The sequence below is a fragment of the Nothoprocta perdicaria genome, unplaced genomic scaffold, assembly GCF_003342845.1.
Source record: "Nothoprocta perdicaria isolate Ctin4 unplaced genomic scaffold, notPer1 scaffold_39, whole genome shotgun sequence".
In the NCBI taxonomy this organism is placed as follows: domain Eukaryota; kingdom Metazoa; phylum Chordata; class Aves; order Tinamiformes; family Tinamidae; genus Nothoprocta; species Nothoprocta perdicaria.
This window is the reverse complement of record NW_020455632.1, coordinates 1659417-1683827: the sequence shown is the minus strand read 5'-3', so window position 1 is coordinate 1683827 and position 24411 is coordinate 1659417. Positions and strand designations below refer to the sequence as shown.

The following is a 24411-nucleotide window of genomic DNA, read 5'->3' as shown; positions in this document are numbered from 1 at the left end:
GAAGTGGATGACTGTGCTTTGTGTGCACACACGTGTGTGTGTGTATATAAAATTATCTTTTTTTGACTTGTCCCTTGTTAACACACGATTTCCTTGAATGATTCCTAACATATTGTGCACTTCAAAAAACTTCCTTTTTAACTTTCTATCAACTCTCTTGTGTYTTTCTTGCTAAGAGTGAAAAACGCCAAATTGGATCACCTTGTACAGCAATGTCACCGTGTGTGTGAGTGATTGTAAAATGCTGCAGAATAACTTGCACTTGGATGTTATCCTACTAAGCCTTCTCCTTACCCCTTGTAAGGTCTAGGCAGGAGAGGAAAGAAATTACTAATTCTTGATGAAACTTCTTATGTTTTGGAACAAATGGGAGAACATAATAGTGTGTGCGAGTGTATAATATACACTCAGATCTGCTGTCTCAGCTGATCTGCTATGAAACAGCCCCTTGGCTGCACTTGTATTCTTATCTGTAGGCTTAATATAGTGGTAGAGGGATAGATTAGCAGAGCTGTTGAGCGTGATGCTGTTGCTGTTTTGGTGTATCAAGACTAGGTGCTCTGATGGTAATATAGTAWTTTTTTGTTTGTTTTTCATTGCTTTCCTGTGTTCAAAAAATGGCASTTTCCTATAAATCCTAGCTGCTACAAAAATGCAACTATTTCTTCTTTCTTTTCTCTTCCATCTTCAGTGCCTCCTACCCGGAGACAAGAGTAGAACAACAAAGCCTATCCTGATGTTCTCCCATCAGGACTATGGACTACTCTTCTTCCCTCCAGACCAGTCCCTTGCAGGAAGCGTTGTGCTGAAGTTCCTGCCATTCCCTTACATATCTCTACAGTGATTTTTAAGKCTTACTGCTTTTTGGATGTGGGTATGGTGGGGAGGTGATGCCCGGCTCTGTCTCCAAAGTGCCATTTGTGCCTAGAAATGTGCAAAGCCCTCCAACATAACTGATGTGTTTGCCGAAGGAAAACAGAACCTGCCATATGTTTTTCTTCCTTTTTAAACTGATCTGCATAACTTAAAGATCTCCCCTCTCCCACAAATGTTGTTTCCCTTCCTCCCAGCTTCATAAACAGCTTGACATACTGCATCTGAAAAGCTCAGATACTACCAAGGACACTTTGTAATCTGCCCTCTTGGGAGCAGAGAGAAACCAGAATACCAATACATGTTGTATATCGAGGAGCTATAAAAAATGCTGTACTCTGCTTCTTTAGGAGAAAGGTGAAGAAAATGTGTGGTTAATACATCCAAGTCATCCTTGGCAGATTTGCTAACATAATGCAAGGCAAAATGTTAACTGCACTGCCCTCTTTTTTTTTTTTTTTTTATGCTATTTTTGGCTGATTATGAGTAAAGTATTTAAACCAAGGGGAAAAAAAAAAAAAGCTCCAAGTGTCTCTCCCTCTTCCTTTCCCCCTGATTATTTCACATTTCTAAACATTGAGCATACCAATCAATATTCCATTAAGAGGAGAATTAACTTGGGAGAAGCTAGCATGTATTTGCATGTAGTAGTTTATTTCTTGGTTTGTGGATTTTTGTGTCCCCTTTCTCCCATGTCATCTGTTTAAAAAATAAAAAAAATAATAAAAAAAAAAAAAAAGGACAATTTCATCTAATAGCCAGGCTTGTCTTGCCTCATCTCAGCTCTGTCAATATGAGTTGCTAGTACAGCCTTCTGGAAGATCCTGCTTGCAGGCAGCAGTGATTGATCAGGTGAATGTATAGCCACTATTTTTTTGTAATAGTTGGACATTGAGATATTTGGCAGTGTTGCTTGTGGTTACACACATGCAGTTCACAGAAATCAGTGTTGCATAGGTATGAGTTAGTCAACTCACTAAAGCTCAAATCCATCAACACTAATGTTAGGCTGGATATTCTGCGGGCGGGACTGGCGCATACAGTCTGAAAAAGTCAAGAACCATGAGACTTCTTTGCTCTCCAAGCCAGTATTTCCATTMTCTTGGGCTCTGTGTGAGCCTAATTGTGGAGAACACCTTCTTGCTTTCTGAAGTCTAAGCCTTGAGATGACAAACGAGTGTAATGAAGTTCGATTTAAAAACTCCACGTAGCACAGGGAAGGGTGGAACATGGCTCTGTGGGATCTTCAGGAGAACTTAGTTGATTTTGATGTTTGAATTGTCAGAAGAGTCACTGAATAAACCCTAACCTGGTTGACGTGTGTGGAGCTGCTATGTTGTCATGTCCATATGACGCTGCCCATGGCAGTTGTACGCTGAGGAGCAAATCACTTGGGAAGGTCTAGAGGTCAAAGTAACAGCTAAGAAATCTCCATAGACTCTAGCTGCTGCAAGAGGAGGAAAGCTCTTCCCTTGGGCAGGCTGCCTTTTCCAGCTTCTTTGGCTGATGTGGTCCAGGTTCTTCAGCACATTCCCCTGCTCTGCAGTTCTGTACAACTCAGCAGGCAACAGTTGTTACAGGCCCAAATCTGTCAAATTAAATGAAGTTACATTTGGTACCAGGAAAATCTTAGACAAATGCTCAGCCTGTTCTTTTAAACTATCAAAGACTCATAATAAAGCCCATTTTCTAGTACTTTTTATTTTTTGGAGTGAAAAAAATGTAATTTTATGATTAAACTTCTGGGCCGTTCTGGTCCTGCAGTGTTGCAACTTTATCTCTCTGGGGACTAAATGGCAAAGGGAGGTTGAGGCTGATATTTGAGTTGTTATTTATAGGAGAAAAAACAGAGGGTGTGGGAATGGCATAGCAAGTAAAGAGGCAAAAAGGCTTGTCTGAAATCTGTTAAATATGGGGCTGGCTTTAAAAGTGGTAGATAAAGAAACAGAAATTTAGTCAAAGATGAAGAGGATTGTGGTTCACCCTAATACCCTGTATTTTCGATTACTTTTTTACCTTGGGAGAGTTTTACCTTGGAAGTTTTGAAAGTGCATGTGGGGAGGGGAGGGAGCGATCTTGCTAAAAGAGAAATTGCAGCAAGTTTTCCTGAAACTCACTGTTTCAATATCACACTTGAACAGTTCACAGCAGCATCCTTCAAGCCTTCTAAAAAACTGTTCTTAGACAAATCTTGTGGCTGCAATAGCTAAGTTACTGAAGTATTGTGTTTCAAGAATAATAGAATTTTTTTCTTTTTTTCTTTTTTTTTTTCTTTTTTTAAATCCACTTTGTGCAACACTGCTCCCTTTATTTGAAGAACTTTTTTGGCTGTGGTTCTTCAGCAGCACAATTAGGGTGGTCTTGGTTGGACATCAAGATTGACACTCAGTTGGATCAGCTATGTTAGAAAGTTGGGTACAGCTTCAGTTATGAGGCACCTATCGCTCTTCCTTAATGCCCATTTCTCAAGGGTTGGGATTCACCTCTGAACTTGCTTTCAGCTTCACAGCATCGTTTTGCAGCAGCTTCTCATAGGTCTTAACATCAGGAGGGAGAAGAGGCTGGTCAATGCGTTCACGGGTGTCTTTTTCTTTTACTGTGACAGTCAGAGGCACCAAGGGAGAARGTTAATCAGCACATTAGTTATCTTTGTATTTTTGCTCTTAAAAGCTACTAGGCTGGGCAAGTTGCTTGGACTTTTGCATGTGATCCAAATAGCATTTCTGGTTAACTCTTTCCTTCCTCTTCTTTTCAGGCCTCACTGTTTATCCTGCAGTTACTCGTCTCTATCAAACCATGAACGGGCTCAGATTTCCTCAAGGTACTTATAAAAATGACTTTGCATATGATAGTAGATTATAAAAACCGTCCCACTTTCTAAACATCACATTGTAAAATTGAGAACATACCATTTCTTGAGTATTTTTGTAACCTTCTGGATTTGGCTGTAGCCAAAGGCTGTCTCCTTAAGAGGAGAGCATAGTTCCTCTTAGGGTAAGGTATATACTTTATATGTAAGGATTGCCTGTGAATTTAGCAGGAAACACAAATGTACAGCTTTGGGCTCTTGCTCTTGTGTTATTTAGAAAAATAACAGAAGCAAAAAAACAAACAAAACCTCCCAATAACAGCAACAACAAATAGAAACGAAAAAGGTGGGACGGTTGTGTATRTGTGTTTTCTTTCTGCCTGTCTGTCTGTTTCTTCCCCTGGGCTTGCTAGGCATGCTTGCATGTATATCTAAGATATGTTACTGTTTTAAGCTTCGAGGGGAAGTGGGGAAGGAAAATTAGCAAAACTTACCCTTGTAAGTGCTGCTCTAAAGCAAAGCTTATTTGAGGAAAAGACTAACCATTAGGACCTCATTAAGATCCAAGAAATGCTGATACTAATCTTGCCTAGATAATCTCATTATTTTTAATTTTAGACAAAATTTAGGAGTGTCATTGCACACGCATAGCTGTTACATGCACAAATGCAGTATTTAATTTTGGCTTGTTGTCTCTAATAAGTGGATATGATGGACTGTGGTTATCAGCAGTGCAGAATGTCAAGAGGTAGCTGCAAGAGTGATGGTCACAGAGCACTCTGCAAAAATGGTAGCCTTTGTCTTCACACAGAAAACTGAAAATGTGATTCTGGGCCTCTAGGTGGGCTGTTGACAAAGAATAAATGTGGGATCTTCGAATTTTCCGGTAAAAGTCTCCTAGCTAAAAAAGCCCTCTGTTAGCCAAGCCTGCTTGCTTATCAATTGGTATGTGACCTGGCTGCCACTAGAGAGGGACGGAGCTCTGTACTGAGCAGAGGTGCGTTACTTAGAGAAAGGGCAGTTTTCATATAAATCAAATTTGACTGTGTTGCTTTGCTTTTTGAGAGTAGAAAAGGAAAAGGTGAATGCTAAATCTTGCTGTTATTTATACCCAAGAACATCGTTGCAAGAGAAATTCTATTGATGAGAAATGTGTTTAAAAGGACGGAGATGCTTCACCTCTTCCATATGTATCATGCTTCCAAATATTGCCAGTGCAAAGCAACTGCAAGTTGYGTTTTGGAATCTCAGAACCAGTCTAACTTTCAGGGTGGCTGGATGAGATATTGTATCCAGTATGAAATGGAAGGGTGGCTGTTCCCCGAGGAGACCTGCAAAGTAAAAGTAGCAGGTATTCTCTTGCCTGGGTAGTATTTTATGTTACTTCGCTTTATTTAGCAGTAGCTCTGAAGCTTCACTGTGCCAAAAAAAAAAAAAACAAAAACAAAACAAAAAAAAAAAAAAGAGCAAAACATCCCAGGAAACTTTAGGGGATCAGCTATTACATTTCTGGGTCCTGYTACAATTTGTGTCAGCCGTTCCCAAGTGGTCTGGTGTTGGGGCTAGACCTGCCTGGTAGCTCTCCAGCTCCAGGTCAGGTATTCAGCCCCAGCAGCGTTTCTTTTTTTCAATGTCTTTGACGTCTTTGTCCCCAAATTGCTGCCTTTACCTTCTTCAGTCAGTATGTGGTAAGCCTCCGGTTCTTTTCTTTCAATGTGTTTTGAGCAATTTAATGTTGGAACACATTCTATTAAGGTCAATTTAATTTTGAGGATTATCCTTCCTTGTCCTTTCCTTCCCTGTCGTTGGAAAGTAAATTCTTCTGGAGTTTTTATGTGTGTGTGTGTGAGTGTGTGTGCACATGAACGCACATTTTGGCCTCTTTCCTAAGTGAGCTTTGTGTTCTGTCAGGGCCAGCATGATACAYGCACTGTAAAAACAACGTGGCTTTTCTGCAGGCTGCTCTGCAAACACTCTCCTAAATTTTTCTTTCACCTCGACATAACATAACTTTCCTTCTCAGTTCCTTTAATTACTTATTTTAGTACTAGAGGGGGAAAAGAGTATCATCTGGAAGGCAAAATGAATATTACATACTAATTCCAGGAATTATGGATTTATTTTTTAATTTATTATTTTTATTTTACATCTCTATGTGAGCAGCCTAACATGCATATGGGTTAGGGATTTAGCAGGGAAACACAGGCTCGCTAGCAAGTGGAGTATCTGCTGCTTCTGGAAAGCAAGGCTGGGCTWTGTCTCACTCCATTAAAAATAGTAATCTCGGGAATATGCCGAAGTCTCTGAACTATATAGGAGGTGGTTGTTGCTGTAGAGGTCCACAGTCACGCCCACCAGAGGGCATTTTATCACCAATTTCTTGGGGAGAATGTTGTTGTTTTTTATTTTTTTCCTGAAGTGCTGGTTAAAGTAATGAATATTGGGGGGAAAAAGCAGCATCTGAAACACTACACATATAGCTTTKTTGTTGTTGTTGTTTATATGTAAATACATATGCTTATTTGCTGGCTGTATTTATATGTAAATAAGCAATGATGTCAGCTCGAGGAGCTGGGTTTCCCCTCTATTTGTTCAGGAAATAATTCCAGGTTTTACTTGGGTATAAATGTGAGGAAAAGAATGATTCCTTTAAGGATCTCCTGCCGCTGGCATCGCTGGTGGGCACCAGGACATGGGGCTCGCTGCAAGGGCAGCACGTGAGGGCCACACAGCCCCACTGCATGTTGATCACAGCATCTAGTCGGCTCATTTTGGAGACTGGGATTTGCAATCCCGTTTGCAAAGCCCCCGAATGTTACGGAGATGTTTCGCAGCCAGGGAAGCCCCGTCTGCCAGGCGGACCTGCAGCCAACCAAAGGCCTGATAGCACGTGTGCCCCACGAGCGGTGGCTAAGGAGGGAGCTCTTATTTTAAGAACTGTACTTTGCATTTTATTTTCTCTTTGCTACCCTTTTTTGCCTTTATAGAAAGAGAGAGTGAATAGAAAGGAGAAAATACGCTGCTGAAAATGGCTCATGCTTCCTCCGGCTGGTGGCCTTGCTGAGGGTCCGGCCACTTGGTCACCTCTAGCAGGTGCACGTAAAGGGAACATCTCCATGGACGCCCGTCCCGAGGGTRGACGTGCAAGTGAATGCCGCGTGGTGTGAAAGACCCTTTGGGAAGCGGTGGGAATACCCACTGTGTTGCTTTGCTGAAGAAGGAGCTGAAGGAGCTGAAGAAGGAGCTGGTGGCGCCCAGAGGGGTGGCAGGGAAGCGTCACTTCTCCTGCTCTGCATTTCGCTCCCCTCTCGCAAAATACAGGCAGAGGTTTTGTGGTTCCATGCGGATTTAGTCCTTGCCTACAGGAATTAGAGGGATCTTGGTAGGAAGGAGTGCGTGACAGTGCTAGAGAGGACTTCCTGGTGGAGGGGCCGCTGCATGGATGGATGCTCCCGGCAGCGTTGGTGGTGGGGGACATAAAGTGTCATCATAGTCCCCCTCCATTCAGGACTGTTCCCCCAGTGAGGAAGAATGAATGTGGGAGCCATGCTAGGTGCAGAGAGCTCTTCTCCGAAGCAGAGCTCACCCCCCTGCAAGTGGGTGTTGGGGAGCTGCATGGAAACCAGCGCTCGCACCCTAAAAATAAGCRTGTGCGGGGAAGAAGCGAGGTGGAGAATTACTCAGGGCTCGCTCCTGCACRCTCAGCAGCAGGCAGTCCCCTAGTAAAACGTCTGAATGTTTTTCAACCTCTTTATTCAGATGATAGATGCTTTGGCCAGGAAACATTTTTCCAGACGCATTAGTGGCTGTGCAAAATAAACGACTTGTAAAAGAATTTTATTAACCCTGAGGGACCAAAACGTTGAATACAACTTTCAAGCGAGAGAGAGAGAGAGAGAGAGAGAGAGTTGCTCTGTGGAACTGTGCTACAGATTTGATAGGTCCTCTTTTGTTGCCACTTTGTCATCTCCTGCTTTACTATCTTAATGTCAGCAAGAGCTGTGAAAGATGTCATGGTTAAGAGTTCCGAGTAAGCTTTTTATTTATTTATTTTATTTTTTTCCAATCTTTGCTCATCTTCAAGGGCTCACATGCCAATCAGCTTTAAAAGAACATAGGTGCCTTTATGTCTTTGGATCCAGTTCTGTGTATCTCTTTCCCTTTAGCTTTACCTGTGGCAATTCATTGTAAGCCGTGAGCCACTGCTGTGGCTGGGGCTGAATCAGTCTGCAAGGAACTTCGCCAGGATTAAAAAAGAAGTAGATGGCAGCACTAAGCCGTGAGGGAGAGAGGATGAGAAGGATGAAAAAGCCCCGTTAAATCTGCAATTATTGCAGCGGTGCAAAGTTCCCGCAACATTAGAGTAACTCATATTAGTGGAAGAACCTTGTGGTTCGGTTTCCCTGCTGCTGCACTGGGAAGAGATGCTACTACTGCCTCTCATTTCATTAGTAAGGACCATATGAGGTCTCTGTGCAAATCAGAGCTAAAACAAGCGCATACCTGGGTTTCCTACTGAGTGACTTAAAGATTTGACCCGACTGCTCTTTGCATCTTGGTTTGAACTTATTAGCAATTCTGTGGCATCTAAAATGTGTATAAGAAACACACCTCCTTTCAGGGGATTTTCATTCTATAGTGTAACAATAGCCGAGTTCTGGTAGTTCACAGTAAAAGTAGCTGAGGGCCTTTCCAGACCAGGCAGAAATCATCTTACAAATCTGCTGATTACCTGTTGTCTGAATCTGTTTTGGTTTGTTTCAACAGAAGCTTTACATATTGAAAACAACTACTTATCACCTTTTGCTACCTTATTTCACTTCAAGCTAGTATGGAGCACGAAGTGATTTAAGGAATGTTTCTAATCTCCCTCTGGGGTGAGGAGAAAAATTCCKCCAGTGCTGCTGCATTGGAGCCAGGTGACGGATGTAAAATATTTGCTCGTAAAATATTTTGCAATAGAAAAAGCCTGTGTTTCCATTCTGTGAGCTCAAAAATAAAACAAAAGGCACCGATGACTTTGTACTTTTCTTGCTCTTTGGGACGATTTGACTGGCAATATTCAGAGCAATTGGCGGTGTGTGCCGAAGAGATGGAATGACACTTGGATACCTTAATGATGGGCATAACATCCAGTTTTGAGCAGAGTAGGAGAGAAGAAAATCCATGTGGTTTAATTCTGAAAAAGCACCAAGTCTGGGAGCACAAAGCTTGTCTGACTTCTTGTCCTACTCATGCTCTCATTAGCTAACAGGAAAACCCACTAAAGAGCCCAGARAGCAGCTTCCCTCTGCTGCCATGTCTGAGGGGTGCTTAGTTTTTAGGGGAATTGCTCTTTTTTCACAACTGCAAGGGCAGACATGAAGGCATTGTGCAGCTCGAAGTGCCCATTGTCTTCATAGATCAAGTACCTTGATGTGGCATGTAGTTTGCAAAACAAAACAAAAGCTTTGCATTTTGCATGCATTTTTCCATGTTCTTGGTGTTAGTGTTGCTCTCCAATTTGATAATTGTGTCCTGCCAGTTTGTTTTGCATCTCTTCTTAGTACATAAACAGCAGCAGCCACTATGAAGAACTGTTGCTTAAAGGGCATCCGTTCGGCAGCTCTGCCGCAGGGGGAGGTTCTCATAGTAATCGGGTGCAAAATAATTATGTGCATTTGATTAATCAATTGCACATATAGATTGTATGGTTGGATATTTGATTAATTAAAGCAAGCGACTTTAAAAAATCATCTGAAAACCAAAACCCAGCAACTTTATACATAAGGTGTGCTAGCAACCTGCGGTTTCTCCTTCTGTACTGCAGGTTAAGAAAGGTAACTAACTTCATGTGATACTAATTGCATTTAGTCTTATACTTACTGCAGGGTTTGGGATGTTTTAACTGATGGAAAAAGTCTATGCTAAAACAAAATAGCTGTTGAGACAGCAAGAAGATGTGACTTCTGGAAAACTGGGCATGTTTTGAAGAAATGTGAATGTTAATATTCTGTTTTTATGCTGTCTTGAGAAGCTGAGGTTGTTAACTGCCAGACTTCGAAAAAAGGAGGTCCTAGTTGCTATTGTTATATTGTCTTTTCAGAAAGATGTGCATTTTTTTTTTAATTTTCTTTTTAAGTCATATGTAAAGGATTAGCTTGTTCCTCTTAAAATTAACGTTCATTGAATTTGGTGRTGGTTCCCAGAAAAAAAAAATGCTCATTTTCATGAGTTAGATCCTTACTGCAATGTATCCAAATTAAGCTTAAAAACAGTCACAGAGCTGACCACAGAGCTGTCAGCATTTTACTTCATTTGGTCAAGAATCTCCTGCCAGGAGTTTTCCTGGGCAAGTGGCTCGTAAGAGGAGAAAGGATGCTTTGGACAGCCACGATCATCTCCATCTCTCACAAAATTTCAGAGATTATTTTAGAGAAAGTTAAATACTTTGCTCCAAGATTGTCKTGGGTCTTTGAAATTCTAGGAACTTTTGAAACTCTTAACCAGGTAAACATGTCTAGTTTCTTTGGGGCAATTCTTGTGTTTTTTTTTCCATCTTGACAGTTTCTTTTTGGCTTCAAGTTCTGTCGTCTAGTCAGGCATTTTGAAACTCTCTTATTTTTATCTGTTCTATAACTTAGTGCTTTTATTGAATTCCCCTTTGTTACGAGACCAAGAGGAGAGAAACTCAAGTTATGACTTTTCTGTGCTAGTCACGATTTTACATTTTTATTTTGTCTCAAGTCAGCTATTGTGTCTTCAGTCTGCCTTCAAATAAGCGTCTTCACATCCAAAACATTGTTGTTATGGTCCTCTGAGCCCCCTCTGAATCTGCAACATCTCCCCTGAATTTGGGTGTCTAGTGTGAGGAGCAAGGAAGTAATGCTACTTATTTGATGGTGGTGCTTCAGAACTGCTTTTATTGTTCAAGCCAACTCAGTGAGGGTTTTKGGGGTTTATTTTCCCTGTCTCAGTGGCGGCTGAGTTGCAATCCTCTTGCTGCTGCCTCAGGATTTTCCATGACCTCTCCCAAATGATGCCCATGTTTATTTTACCTAAGATATTTAGCTTGCTGTCCCTGMTATATGAAAGGTGTCAATCTATTCTGCATATTTCAATACAGATGTTCCTAGAGGTTTTTAAAGATGGGAGTTTGCTTAGATTGATGCCTTCCCTGATACGTTCCCTTCCTGCAGATTGAAATATTTTTTGGAAGTTAGGAATCTGGTTTTGCTGTGTCTCTGAAACTATGCTAGCCTAAAGAGAATTGTGTATAGTTGCTGATTTCTTGTGTGGATTGTATATAAATCAAGGGTCCAGTTCTGTGGGTACATGGGTTTAGATTTTTTGGAAGTGTTATATCAGTAGAGGGGGGTGATTTGCTAAAAGTTTACCCTTTCTTTTTATATTCTCAGGGTTAGACCATATTCTCTTTTCTGTCTTGCTATGCTGCCTCTCAAATTGAATTTCTTCCAAAAAACTGTTTTTTTTTAAAGGTTGCACAGCCTTCTCCAGCAAATGTGATTTTAACATCTACTTACTGCTTTTCATGTGTCTTCTGCTTTTCTGTTTAATTGTGCTAAGTTAGACTGAACAACACTGATTTATGAAATGCATCCTAAACAAAGTTGGCTAACTAGGAAGGTTTTCAGTTTGTGGAAACTTAATGACAGGGGAGTAGGAAGGATTTGAGTAGCTGGCATTGCTCTGTTTTTATTCACTTTCATGAAAACTAGGTCCAGTCATAAGTACCAGAAACATTGCTTCATGCTTCAAATTCTTGGAAAACATCATTTATAAATATGAAAACAAATAAAAATGTATAATTTGTTTGTTTGCTTGGAAATGGTACTTAGATGTAATTAAATGACTTGAAGCTGGCAAATCACTTTAAGAAAAACATCAAATATTATTAAAGAAAACACCAAGTTAGCAACTGTTGGACGTTGATGGTGGTTAAGGCTTCTTGGTGCTCCTGAAACAATGTGAGAATAAATAACAGGTGACTCATTTTTCTGTGAAAACCTGAGGCAGCCACATTGGAGTCGCAGCCTTTCCCTTCTGCTTGGTGATTTCCTGCGGTGACTTTGCCTCTCAACGTGTGTCAGGTTCCTGCAGGCTTCTGCCGACGAGGAGAGGAGACGGAAGGTTTGCCTGAGGCTGTTGAATCAGTCGTATTCCCCACTCTGGCAGCAGGATTGTGGGCAGTGCGTTGCACACACCACTCACATAATCTCCTGTCCTGCAGGTGCCCAGGCGGTCTCGAAGGTGACCTGCCTTTGGAAGTCGATTAGTGGCTGCAGGGAAGGGGCCCCTGATTAAAAATAAATCACATGTACCCAACCACAAAGGGCTGTAATGGTCTTGTAAAGGTCCCTCTGAGTCCCTCCCAGTCCTCATACAGGAGATAGAGACAAGATATTTAGCRATTCTTTTTTATTTCCCTGAAGGTTAAGCAGTCCTTCACCTCCAAAAGATTGAGAAATCTTCTGTAATGTGCTGTCCAAGCAGTGCCCAAGTCTCAGTGCTCTTTTTTTTTTCTTCATTTCATGAAATAGCTGTTCTCCTCCATTTCAGATGGACATGGTAGTGCAGCCAGGCTAGGGTATATTGCTTGGCCTCTTCAGCAGACCCCTGAGTGCATCATCTCTGCAGCTGCTGATAGCCTGGAGACCTCAACAGGGAATGGAGGTCCATGTGTGAGCAGAGGTGTAGCTGGGAGGTGCAGTAGGCAGAAGGATGCAGTTTTGTGGCTGGGACTGACAGGCTGAGTGCAGCCTTTCAAGCCTGGCAAAGAAGGCCAGCAGTGATTGGGAGGTGCCTTGGAGCAAAGCTGGAGGAATAAACAAAATTGCTCATGACTTACAACAGCTTTCTTGAAGTTTCGTGGTCTGTAGGGTGGTATGAGGTGCTCAGGCAATGCCAAAAAAGCCATTTCCCTGGAGGGAAATACTTTTTTGTTTGTTTGTTTAATTTTGTGACTTTGGGATGCCCATACTGGAAGCTTAGCATCCTAAACAGCATGGTAACCCATGCTGCATTCTTCTGAGGGGACTTCATCAAATCAAAGCAACTCATCCTAACTGAGATGAGGTCCTTCTTGCAAGTGCAGGTAATGGGACAGAAGAACATAGATTCCTCTAGCCTGTAAAGCTCTCTAAACTCGTCCCTCTTCATGTCAGATGTTGTGCTGTAAAATTCTGTGTTGATGTAGCAATGAACATGGCGGGTAGGCTTGTCTTTAGGGCTGGGATCTGGGCAGACAGACCATCTAGAGCTGCAGGATGCTCTGGGAATCACTCTACCATGTACTGTGTGTGGGTAGTTTTTACAGCTTTCCAAAAAGATCACTAAGGAGGTAGGAATGGCTTCCTAAGGGCTTCGTCCCCTTTTTGGGTGTATGAAGCCCAGTCACAGGCAGTGGCAGTCAAATTATCTCCTTGTGCATAGCAGAGGGAAGCCAGAGCAATGGGACGCAGAGCCTGAGAAAAGGGTAGGAGAGAAACTTTCCAGCAGGAAGATGTCCTCAGAGTGCAGAGCCAGCATCAGAGCCGCAGCGATGACGAGCAGCAGCAGGTATCAGAGCATGAAGTGTGTCAGAAATCTGAAGCACCCTCCAGAAGGGAGGTGTCTGGAGGGGCGGGAAAAAAAGTGGGATGTGCAAGCAGGAGACGATGAAAGCTTTTCTTACTTGAGCTTAAAGGAGAATTAGAAGGAGGATAATCTGCTGTGACAGCCGGCAGGTAGCTGCTGTGCTGCTGTGTCAGCAATGCAGGAGTCCTCACCCAGCACTGGTGGCTGCTGATAGAGGAACGCAGCCACRGACGGGCTAAGCAGGGACCTTCCCTCCACACTGCACAAAGGAAGATGTTGGCTTACGAGGATGGAGAGAGCAAAGTACCTCCTTTCTCCTTGGAGCAGAGGACCAGTTAAAGTGACTGTGTAGGATGAAGAGCTTGAGAGGGATAAGCTTTGCTGTTGCTTATACGATTCTGGAGAGTTTCAGTTACTTCCTGCTTTTTTTTTTTTTTTTTTTTTCAATAAAGATGTAGGAATCTTGCTGCTGAAAGCTGTTAGGTGTTCAAGTCATTGGATTATTCTAATTTTTCCCAGTGGTTTGTTTGCTTGTTTGAAAACTATTTGAGAAGGAAATTACTTATCTAATTATCTATCATTCAACTGTGTTCACATAGAGATTGGCCACATATCCATCCTGAGAACATGCTGCCAGATACGTCCTTCTTCTTTAAAATTATTTTTAATTGCCTTAATTGCCTTTTTCCTTAATTTTTGTCTCCATGGGGTTTCTTCCCATCAATCATTAACATACCAACATAGATGATGGGACAAATCCTTAAGCTTTAAATGAAGGTTGTGGCAGAAAACAGTTGAAAGCCTTTTGTGCTCTGGGGAACATGCTGCTCCCTCACAAAGTGGCTGGGCACGTGCTTTTCCTTTGCTGAAAGGAAACCAGCTCTGCTGTGGTCTTGGGGGACCTACTCTGATGTGACGATCAGGAGACTATGAGTTTCCATTTCACTTTTTGGCTCTTTGTAGCATTTGTATTTTAGGAATGGGAATGTCTGCTGCTTTTGGTATCTGCCTGCCATTCGAGAAATAAACTGAGAGGCCACACATGGTCCTTGGGCAACTTTTTGTGAAGTGACCCATTTCCTTCATCGGGCATCTTGGTAGCTCCAAAGTCTAGAGCAAAATCCCCATGCAAGATGAGGAGCTTGCTTGAATGACCCAATCTCTTCAACTGATCAAATCCGGGATAGGTGCAAAGCATTTAACTTTTATCCCTTAGAATGAATAAAAGAATACATCAGAATAAAATGCTAAAATGCCTTAGTTGGTCAATGTGGTATACAAGGAGATGTTCTTTCAACCCAACACGATGTCTTGGCCTAGAAAAGTAAACCTATGCAGAGGACTGAATCTGTTACACAGTCCGTCCCCCTGGAGTGGTCCCTGCAGCACTGGCTCATGTTGGGCACCTCTGGCAGTTCCTTCCCCCCAGGCAGATTCAGGAGCAGAAATCATGGATCATCTATCATACAATTCTCTTGAGCTCTCTTTACTGCTTTCCATCTTTTGAGGGACAGAGGACAGGCAGGCCTGCTACATCTTGTTTGTTTTAAACCTTCTTTTTTTTTTTTTTTCCAAAATAAAAAGGAGCTTTAGGAAGAGTTAGTACTTCTGCAAAATAGGACAGCAAACTAGTCTGCTAGAAAGCATCACAATTAGAAGCAAACTACAGTTGTCAAAATAACTGAGCAAAGCGCAGTTTATGATGCATTACTTTGTTTGCCTGCTTGCACATTACCAAGATTTTTGGATTAGCAATTGGTATCCTGCTCATTAGTGAGCATTAATTGAATTCTATTGTGATACTTATTGGCAAATTGAAGGCTAAGAAGAGAAGAACAAGTGTTGAGATCAGAACCAATATTCTTGACTGGATCTGGATGATCTGGATTTGGATGACAAGATCACCATGAGGCAGCAGTGTGCCCTGGTGGCCAAGAAAGCCAACGGGATCCTGGGGTGCATTAAGAAAAGCGTCTCCAGCAGGTCRASRGARGYGATCRTMCCCCTYTACWCAGCCCTGGTGAGGCCACATCTGGAGACTGTGTCCAGTTCTGGGCTCCCCAGTACAAGAGGGATGTGGAGCTGCTGGAGAGAGTCCAGCGCAGGGCTACGAGGATGATCAGGGGCCTGGARCATCTGCCMYDTGAGSAAAGGCTGAGRGAGCTGGGCCTGTTCAGCCTGGAGAAGAGAAGGCTGAGGGGGGACCTGATCAGTGTCTATTAATACCTCAAGGGAGGCAGTGAGGAGGATGGTGAGGCCTCTTTTCAGTGGTGGACAGTGATAGACTAGAGGAAATGGCCACAAGCTGAGGCACCAAAAGTTCCACAGGAACTTGAGAAAACAYTTYTTGAYAGYGAGGVTGACAGAGCCCTGGAACAGGCTGCCCAGAGAGGTTGTGGAGTCTCCTTCTTTGGAGATCTTTAAAACCCGCTTGGATGCAGCCCTGTGCCACGTGCTCTAGGTGACCCTGCGTGAGCAGGGGGGTTGGAATAAATGACCCCTGAGGTCCCTTCCAACCTTAAGCATTCTATGATCCTATGATCTAAGCACAGAGGAATAATTGCAGTCCACCGTCCAGGACAGCAGCCCATGTGCCATTGTATCTTCAGTCACCTGGGATTCAAGAGAGTTTTGGAAAATGTCAGAGATGCTGCCAAGTCCAGGGCACTTTTGTCTCCAACACAGCCCTTTTCTGGTCTCGCCTCTTCAACCCCTGAGCAGCTGCCTCTGCGGTTCCTCCGGCCTTCCCAGAAGGGACGTGCTAATATCAACGGGACTCCTGCCAGCTCCTCTGCTGTCCCCGAGGCAGTGAGTAGCAATGTGATTGTAGGGCAGATTGTTTGAGCAAATGCATTAATTATTAGAGAATGACTGTAGGGGASTGCTTTCTGCCCCTTTCAAACCAAAGAAGGACCAATTTAATTTTTTTTGCATATATATATATATAAAATAGTTAGAAGTACATAAAGGTTAGGGAAAAAAGTACATAATTCCTTGACCTGCATTTTAATTGGACTTCAAGCGCTTTACGGTGCCATACCTATGTCTTTGTAGCTAAGTGTTTTGGGTAACCGTCAACACAATTGGCTCTTGCCTTGGAAGGCAGCTGTGGTGATGCAGAGCCGTCGAGCCATGGAGCAAAAGTGGTGCTGCAGGAGCAGCAATGGGATAACTATGACTCAACAATGTGAGGTAGCTGGAGAAACTGAGTTTGGAGAAACTCTTCTGAGAAGAGTTTCTAGTAGCCAGGAAGTCAAGGAAAAAGTCATGTTTTCTGGTATCTGAATGTTACTCCTCAATCTTGCTAACACTCGTGATTACATCTCATCTGCAGACCAAGGACCCTACGTGGCTGGTCCATGCTTAATGTAGGTGTTAGCAAAACTGATGCTTGGAGCTGTGTTCTTCTGCATTGCTGGGGGAGCTTGGCTGAAGGTGGTGCTTCCTTCATCCAATTAATTGCTTTGGACCATCTCTTGGCTGGCATCTGTTTCCAATAAGTTTGTTCTGAGTTTTGGCCCCAGACTTTTGGTTCTATTAAGAACACCATCATTGGCATATACACTTAACAATCTTATTTAAAAAAAAAAAAAAAAAGTTTCTTCATCCTGAGCAATATAGTAAGCAAAACTGGATTGAATGAGCTGGTTGTGCTAAGTCCCTCGTGCTCCATTAGCCAGATATTGCTGGCAAGTTATAGGGCTTACAAATAGCTTTCTTTCATGCTGAACTTTTTATTTGCAGGGTATTACAACCTCCCTCTAAAATGCTGAAGTCCTTCCAGTATTTTTAGGAGAAGCACAAGTTAATTTTAGAACCTCTGGTAAAGCAGATTGATTAGTGACTTGGGATGGCTTGAGCACAGAGAGCAATGGGGTGTCATAACTCTCTGGAAGAGTCATCGGTGTCTCATGAGCCTCGAAGGATGCAGTGCCGCTCAAGTCGCTGAAGGCTGCAGAGATGGATGTCCCTGTTGTTACAGAGGGAGAGACATCTGGACTGGTTCCAGAATGGGACATGYTCTGCCCTCTTGGTCTCTGGCTGAGATTCTTTCAGGCATGCTGGAAAAACAGCTCATTTAACAAGGTTTCTCAGGAAAGCCAAGGGCTGCATTATGGTTAATATCGCAGCGTAAGAGGAGCTTTTTCCACATTATTTCCATGTGCGTATTTTTGTTCTGTCTCGCTGTGATGGGTGGTCAGCATGAAACCATGTACCAAATTGCCAGCTTGGCTAAGCTAGGCCTGAGAGGCATCCTTGCTTGGGGACTGCCACATGCTGTCCCTGCTGAGCTGGCAAGTGGATTGCCAGCCCTTAAAATAAGAAGATCCAAATTAGACACCTTCATCTCACATAAAGTTCACTCAGAGAATTTAATGTGGAGTCTCTCACATTGCACTGTGAAAATGCTAAATGGGAAATGGCAGCATCCCGTTTTTGTCCAGCGTGTAAGGGAAAAAGTAGTGTAGGAATCTCAACGGGTATGAGCTTTTAGATTAACCTTTGGACGACATCTGGACCATCTTAATTTCATGCTTATCACTGGAAGTTTAAATAAAATACAAGGAYGTAGTCATGAGAAAATTAGATTGGGATTTTTTTATGAATGTTACTGCTGTCTGAATTCCTAAAACCTCTTCCCTAAGGTGTCTCTGTTCGTATCTTGATCTAGTCTTTRGATTATTATTTTATTTTATTCTATTTTTGATGAGCTGTATTTAGTCTACATAAATTAAAAACTGCAGAAACCAAACCTGTCCGGAAATGGTTTGACCTGTAGAATTGAATGTAGTTCTGCTCTTCTGAAATTTTCCTCTTCAGCCTCTTTCCCAGTATTATGAAGGTAGGGACTTTTCAACAGTGATGGGGAGTTTGCTGTGTGACATGTTCYGCGCTTGCTACCCCTCTCCCACAACTTATTTCCATGTGATTGTGCCCTGTTGGATAGAAAATAAACATACTTGCTCTAGAAGAGTCTGCAATGGAAAGAAAAATGGAGTTCTGCCTTCCTCRTGGGGCCAGAATGCCTAAATAGATAGTTAACAGTGTGAGCAAAGAAGTTACAAAAATAGCAGTTTAACTACTAGAAAATATATTCTAAGAGCTATTTGTATTCGAARAAAATGGACTAAAAATAAGCCCATCCCGTATTAATGTTGCATGCYGGTAGAAGGGGAATATTTATCATTTTCCACTTGGATTTTTTTCCCTTTCTTCTGTTTTTCAAATTCTTATTGGAGGCATATAGGGATTTTCAGCAACTGGGATATGCAGCTATTTTTTTTTTTTCCACCCGCTTTTATAATTGTCTGTCCCAGCACTTTCTACTACTGAAAATAGCCTTTTCCTGCAGAGGGATAGAAAGGAGAGCACTGCAATATGAGATCCCGCTTGTCGAAAATGTGCGCCTTTTGTTTTCAAGACAGCAGTAAAAGGATTTGTTTTGGGTGCTAAATATGTCAGCATYGTAAAGAGCCAGCAACCCACTTTGATTTAAAGCGTTTAAATAAATTGTTCATATGCTCTGCCTGCTTGAATTACGATTAATTATATAAGTCACAACTGGGTAAGAAGCGGCACTGGAATGAAATACTGTATTTAGGGGGTGCTTTGCTTAAATTTGTGTTTAAAGAATGAAAAAGCCATGGGGGGAGAGAAGAAGAAAAAAAAAAAAAAGAAAAAGAAAGAAAAAAAGAAAAGGCCTAGCTAAGGAGGGCCAGCTGGCATTAGTGCGGTGTACCGGGAGCATCACGGAGACACAGCCAGCAGGATTAAGGTATCTGAGAACTTCTTTGCCGCAGGCTTAGGCTGGTGGCAGAGGGAACACRTAATTCCCCTCCTCGCTTATACATTTCATCGGCCGTGAGACCTTTTGTGGGATGGAGTTAAAACAGGAGGGCTGTTTTGGGGGGATCTTTGGTTTGAAGAGCACACACTGCCCACCCCGCTGGCTTGGCAGGCCTCTACAAGTATTCTATAGTATTTTCATTGGACCTTATAGGRTTACTGTTGCCTCATATTTTAGACAAATGTCCCATTTAAGCTATAATTAAGCTACAATGCATTTTATTAGGTGCTTTTTTTAAATAAAAAGCAAATATTAGAATATGATGTTCATATTGCATTTTTCTGAGGATGTTTTCATGGAAACTCTGCAAGGACTGGCTCGTTCTGGTTGAGGATCAGGTTCTAGTAATGTCACTGCTTCAGGACTTGGCTTCATGTTGCTGACATCAGTGCTATTAACTTGTGTGGGTGTATATATACTTAAACACTTCACAAAATAAAACAAAACAAAACAAACAAATAAAAATATCAGCCCAAAGGTTTTCAGTCTTACTCTAACACAGAGTTGACAGCATCTCTTCTATACTTGCACTGACAATATCTCCTAAATACTTCCATTATTCCGGTTTAAGACAGAAGTACTTGTGCCTCTTATCTTCTGTGACCACTGTTCTAGGAGAGAAAATCAACATTCACTGGGGCTTTTTTTAATTCCCAAGGTATTGAGCCCTGGTGCCCTAATCTTTCCTGGAAAGGATTGTGGGGAGTGAAGTGCTGACTTGCTACCTATATTTAAATCCTCTTTGAGAACTTTTCTTCTTTATCCCCCCCCCCTTTTTTAAATCTTTTTCTCTTTTTTTYCCCYWWTTTTYYTTTTTTTTTCCTTTTTTTCTTTYTTAATTTAAAACTTTGAAGTCTCCCTTCATCAGAGTGCTACTGATCTGCTAGGGTTTTGAGGAGGCAACTGCAACTGGCATCCTGATGATTGAGCCCTCCATGCTGGCATCTTTAGTAAGCCCTGGGGCCTCAGGTTGGCTGGACCTTCACAACAGCCCTTAAATAGATGTGCCCTCCCTTTGGTTAAAGCCCACTTGCGCTTCTGGAAATACCCCTTCACCGAGGGTATGCCCCAAGGCTCAATGCCGGTATTACATGGAACTTTGTTGACTAACGTTTTAGCTGAGTCAGAGTGGACTAAGCTCAGTGCTGCCCAAACCTTCTGGCACTGTTTGCAGAAGTAATTTGAGAAAGCTTGTCAGAGAGCTAGCTGGTGCTGGGCAAATCTCAAATTAGTGGTAGGCCACTACTGTCATGGATAGAGGGGCCATTTCTTCACATTTCTGACTTCTGCGAGCTGTTATTTTTCACCTCATTAGGGTTATACTTAGACATCTAAAATGTTCTTTCTCTTCTTCCATCTTTCTGGGATGTTTTATTAAGYATGCTGCTTAGCCGCTAGGTCAGATTGAGGAATTTTCATTGCTGGCTACTTTTAGTGCTTTCAGTCATTTTAATCATTTGTCATTGCCACATGTTAAAGCCCTGGCCCCAAAGCAGCAGTGGGGAAGGCTCCACCTATGTGGCTCATCATGTCTGCACTGCTGAGCGCTTCCGTGGCCCAGCGGTGCTCCCAGCGCTGCCGTAGATTAGATTAGCCACACRCTGCGTCAAACAGATAGCACGTGAGGACTTAAGTGTCAAATGATACAGCCTGTAAAAAAAAGAAAAGGAGAAAAAAAATCATTGAAAAAAGTATCTCCSTCTTTTTCCTCTCTGCTTTACCCACACCTATGGCCTGTCTTYAAGGGGACATTTAAACTCAGTAGGGTCAACAGCTCAGTAGGGTTGATCAGAAAAAGATCTTCTGAAAATATGGTTTCTCTGCAGTAGAAAAGAAGATCTGATTTACTTATAGAGCAATATTAATGTCCAAAACAGCCACATGCCAAACTTTGCCTTTTACAAAGGGAGCACTTTGTTCYTGCTGTGTTGCACAACCCTGCCTTAGTCTACAATGTGCAAGCAGTTTACTAGAACTGCTTTTCTTGCATCTATGCCAAGGTCCTAATTATTGTTTGTAGGTTTTGTTTGCTTGTTTTATAAATAAAAGCTGGAAGRAAGGTGGTGCGATGTTGACAACCTAACCATGAGGCAGCAGTATGCCCTCATGGCAAAGAAGGCCAAKGGGATGATGGCCTGCAGCAGCAAGAATATTGCCAGCAGGTCAAGGCAGGGGATCCTGCCCCTCTCCTCAGCTCTGGGGAGGCTGCACCTGGAGTATTGGGTGCAGTTCTGGGCTCCCTAATACAAAAGGGACGTGGAGCTTCTAGAGAGGGTCMAGTGGAGAGCGACAAAGATGATTAAGGGACTGGARCATCTGTGTTAATGAGGAAAGACTAAGCGAGCTGGGCCTGTTTAGCCTGGAGAAGAGAAGGCTGAGAGAGATCAACATGTGCAAATACCCGGCGGGAGAATSCAGGGAGGAAGGGGCCAAACTCTTCTTGGTGGTGGCCAGTGATAGGACAAGGGGTAATGGGTACAAGTTGACACACAGGAAGTTCCATCTCCATGTGAGAAGGAACTTCTTTCCTGTGAGGGTGACAGAGCCCTGGAACAGGCTGCCCAGGGAGGTTGTGGAGTCTCCTTCTCTGGAGATCTTCCAGATCTGCTGGATACCACCCTGTGCCAYGTTTTRTAGGTGTCYCTGCTGGAGCAGGGGGGTTGAACTGGATGATCTCTAGRRGTCCCTTCCAACCTCAACCACTCTTGTGATGTGAACAAAAGATGCCCTGTCTGTTCACAAAGCAGTGGTACCTGCTGCTGGAGTACTGTCTTTCCCAGATAGGTGACACTGGGATGCCACTTTAGTTGCAAATGGAGTTAGCAGTCTTCAGAGTACATCTGGAAGGTTGTCAGTGGCTGTTCAGAGGCAAAAACAAATACCTACTTGTGTTTGTTTGATATTTGACCACGCATGTTGGTTTTAAARCACAAGGGTTGTGCATCTCTTATTTCCCTCCGCTAAAAAATGCTAAAATTGTGGTTTGGAGGAACCAGTATCTTGTGGGCAATAGCTATTCTGCAATAGCTTTTCTGAGATGGATGGCCGCCACATTTTTTTTTGCAYGTTCTTAGTACGTTTACAGTGTCATGACTCAGACAAGCCAATGCTCAATTATTAATGACTTATCTACAAAGAAAAATAATTAAAAAGAAAACAAACAAAGCAATAGAGCACTTAATTAGGAGTTGGTGGTAGAGTTTCTGCTGTCTGATGGAAAGCTTCCAAGAGCAATTATACCTTTCCAAAGGAGTACCTGCTTCAGCCTGCCTGATTAGGAATGCTTCTCACATAAATAGAAGTTGGATAATACTTTAAGGCAGGCAAATAAACTTATTGATTAGATGTTAATTGGAGTTATGCAAACTGGAAAGGAGCCTGTACATATTTGAGAGGCTTCAGGTATAAACCTGTATTAGTTTTGTGTTGTAGAAGATCCCAAGGGCTGCTTATAGGAAAGCTAAAGAAACTTTGTCCTAGAAACAAGTTACAACAGTTTGGTCCTTTATCTGTTTTGGCATCTCTTGGTATCCTGTTGACTCAGGAGGTTCCACAGGCACTTTGGCATCGGCCGTGTTGTCATCCTTGCTGTAGGACCCTGGAGTTTGTTGCAGCTTATCGCAAGTCCTTTTTCCATGTCTCCAGAAATCATGTGTAGCAACTGTCTTCAAAAAGAGAAGAGGAAGCCAAGTGGATTTGGTGGAAATGAGAATTTTTTGAGAACTGAGAGGTAGGTTAACAGTTGGTACTTTTAAGGTAAGGTCTGAAGAACTGGCTGTGTATGCAGTACCTGTCTGGTCTGCTGGGTCTGTTCTTCCTGTACTCGACCTCCACAGCCCCTTGTGTCAGGTTTCTCCTTGCACTAGCAGGCCTCTGACATTCCTCTGTGGAGTGGACTGCCTGGTCGTACCAGGTCTTGCCACTGAACCTCAGTGAAGAAAAAGTTGGCTGGGTCACAGGAATTGTCTGTTCATTTGCTCAGGGGACAGGATCACCTTACACAAAACAAAACGGAAGAACGCAAACCCCCAAAATCAACAGCTGAAYGGGAGTTCCAGAGCTGATGGTTTTCTAGCTCACACCTCTTGCTTTCTGATTTTCTGAGTTGCTGTAGGCTCACTTCTTCCTTCCTGTCATATGTTTCTGTAGTTAGTGGGGTTTTTTTCCCTTCATTTTTCCCTCTCCAATCTAGTGCATWTTGCAGACTAAGCTCCCTTAGCTCCATTCGCTTTTACTGTCATTTTGTTCTATTTGCCTTTCATCCATGAATATGTATCTGTAGTTATTAGAGATGCTTAAACAGAAAGCACGCTAAGTAAATGCCTAAATGCAATTTGGTGGCTTGAAAGCAGGAGCAGAAGCAGCAGTATGTGACCAATGAGTGCTTTGCACACCAAAGGGAAGATTGTTGGCGTAGACAAAGTCATTTTCTTTTGGTCTCAGTTTTAAAATGTTGATCGTTTCAGTACTTCTATTTTTCCCACCCAATCCCTTGTCTGCTCCATTAGCTGCCAGTAACTAGACCATCAGATAAACCATCTTGAATCCTGTGCTTCTGTCACCATGATGTGTGTCTTTTTTTTTTCTTTCTTTCTTTCTTTTATTTTTTTTTAACTCAATAAGGCACAGGAGGAGGGCTTTAATTTAATTTCTTGCAAAGGGCCATGCAGGTGTGATCACTTCAGGTCCTGCAGTGGGTTTTAATCCCCAACCCATTATTGTAGTTTAAGACYGAGTGATCAGTGAAAACCAAGCAGACTGCATTTTACAATCACTGCAATCATCATCTTTAATTGTGTTACTTTTATGTTCCCTATACAGAAGTAAGTAGCCAAAATTAAATTTTATAAGGAAGTTGTTAATGAATCTTAAGTCACTCAGTCTTTTCAGCTAAATTAGAGATAATAAATAGGCTAAACCTTGGCAGTGCCTGCTCGCAAACTCATCTCTGCCTGAACTCATCTCTGCCTGCTATCTGGGGGAATAAATCTGCAGAAAAATTATTCAGGATGCACGTTTTCTATTCTTGTTTAAGCCTTAGGGGCTAAACGGTGGCATGACTCCCCTTTTGACAGACAGATAGAAGGCTGTTTTTCCTAAATGTTGGGCTCCTAATGGATTGTATCAGTGATAGGGCCAAGATCAGGAACAGAAAGAAGAAAACTTGCAAAAGAGTGTTTAAAGAGCGAGTTACTAAAAGTAAATTGCATCCTTACCTGAAGTGGGAATTTTGGGCAGATTTTGATGTGTGGTTCACGTCCGTGTTGTCTTTCTGATTCTCAAGTTCTGCATAGTTAATGATCTT

General features: G+C 42.4%; 1 protein-coding gene across 1 annotated transcript in view; it reads left to right on the top strand.

Annotated features, from left to right (window-relative positions):
* Positions 1–24411, top strand: part of KLHL29 (kelch like family member 29) — a 328883-nt gene that overhangs the window by 5943 nt on the left and 298529 nt on the right. Inside the window, exon 2 of the mRNA XM_026044925.1 lies at positions 3629–3694. Within this exon, the coding sequence (XP_025900710.1) occupies positions 3670–3694 (25 nt within the window). The 5' untranslated portion in view covers positions 3629–3669. The remainder of the gene's footprint in view (positions 1–3628; positions 3695–24411) is intronic.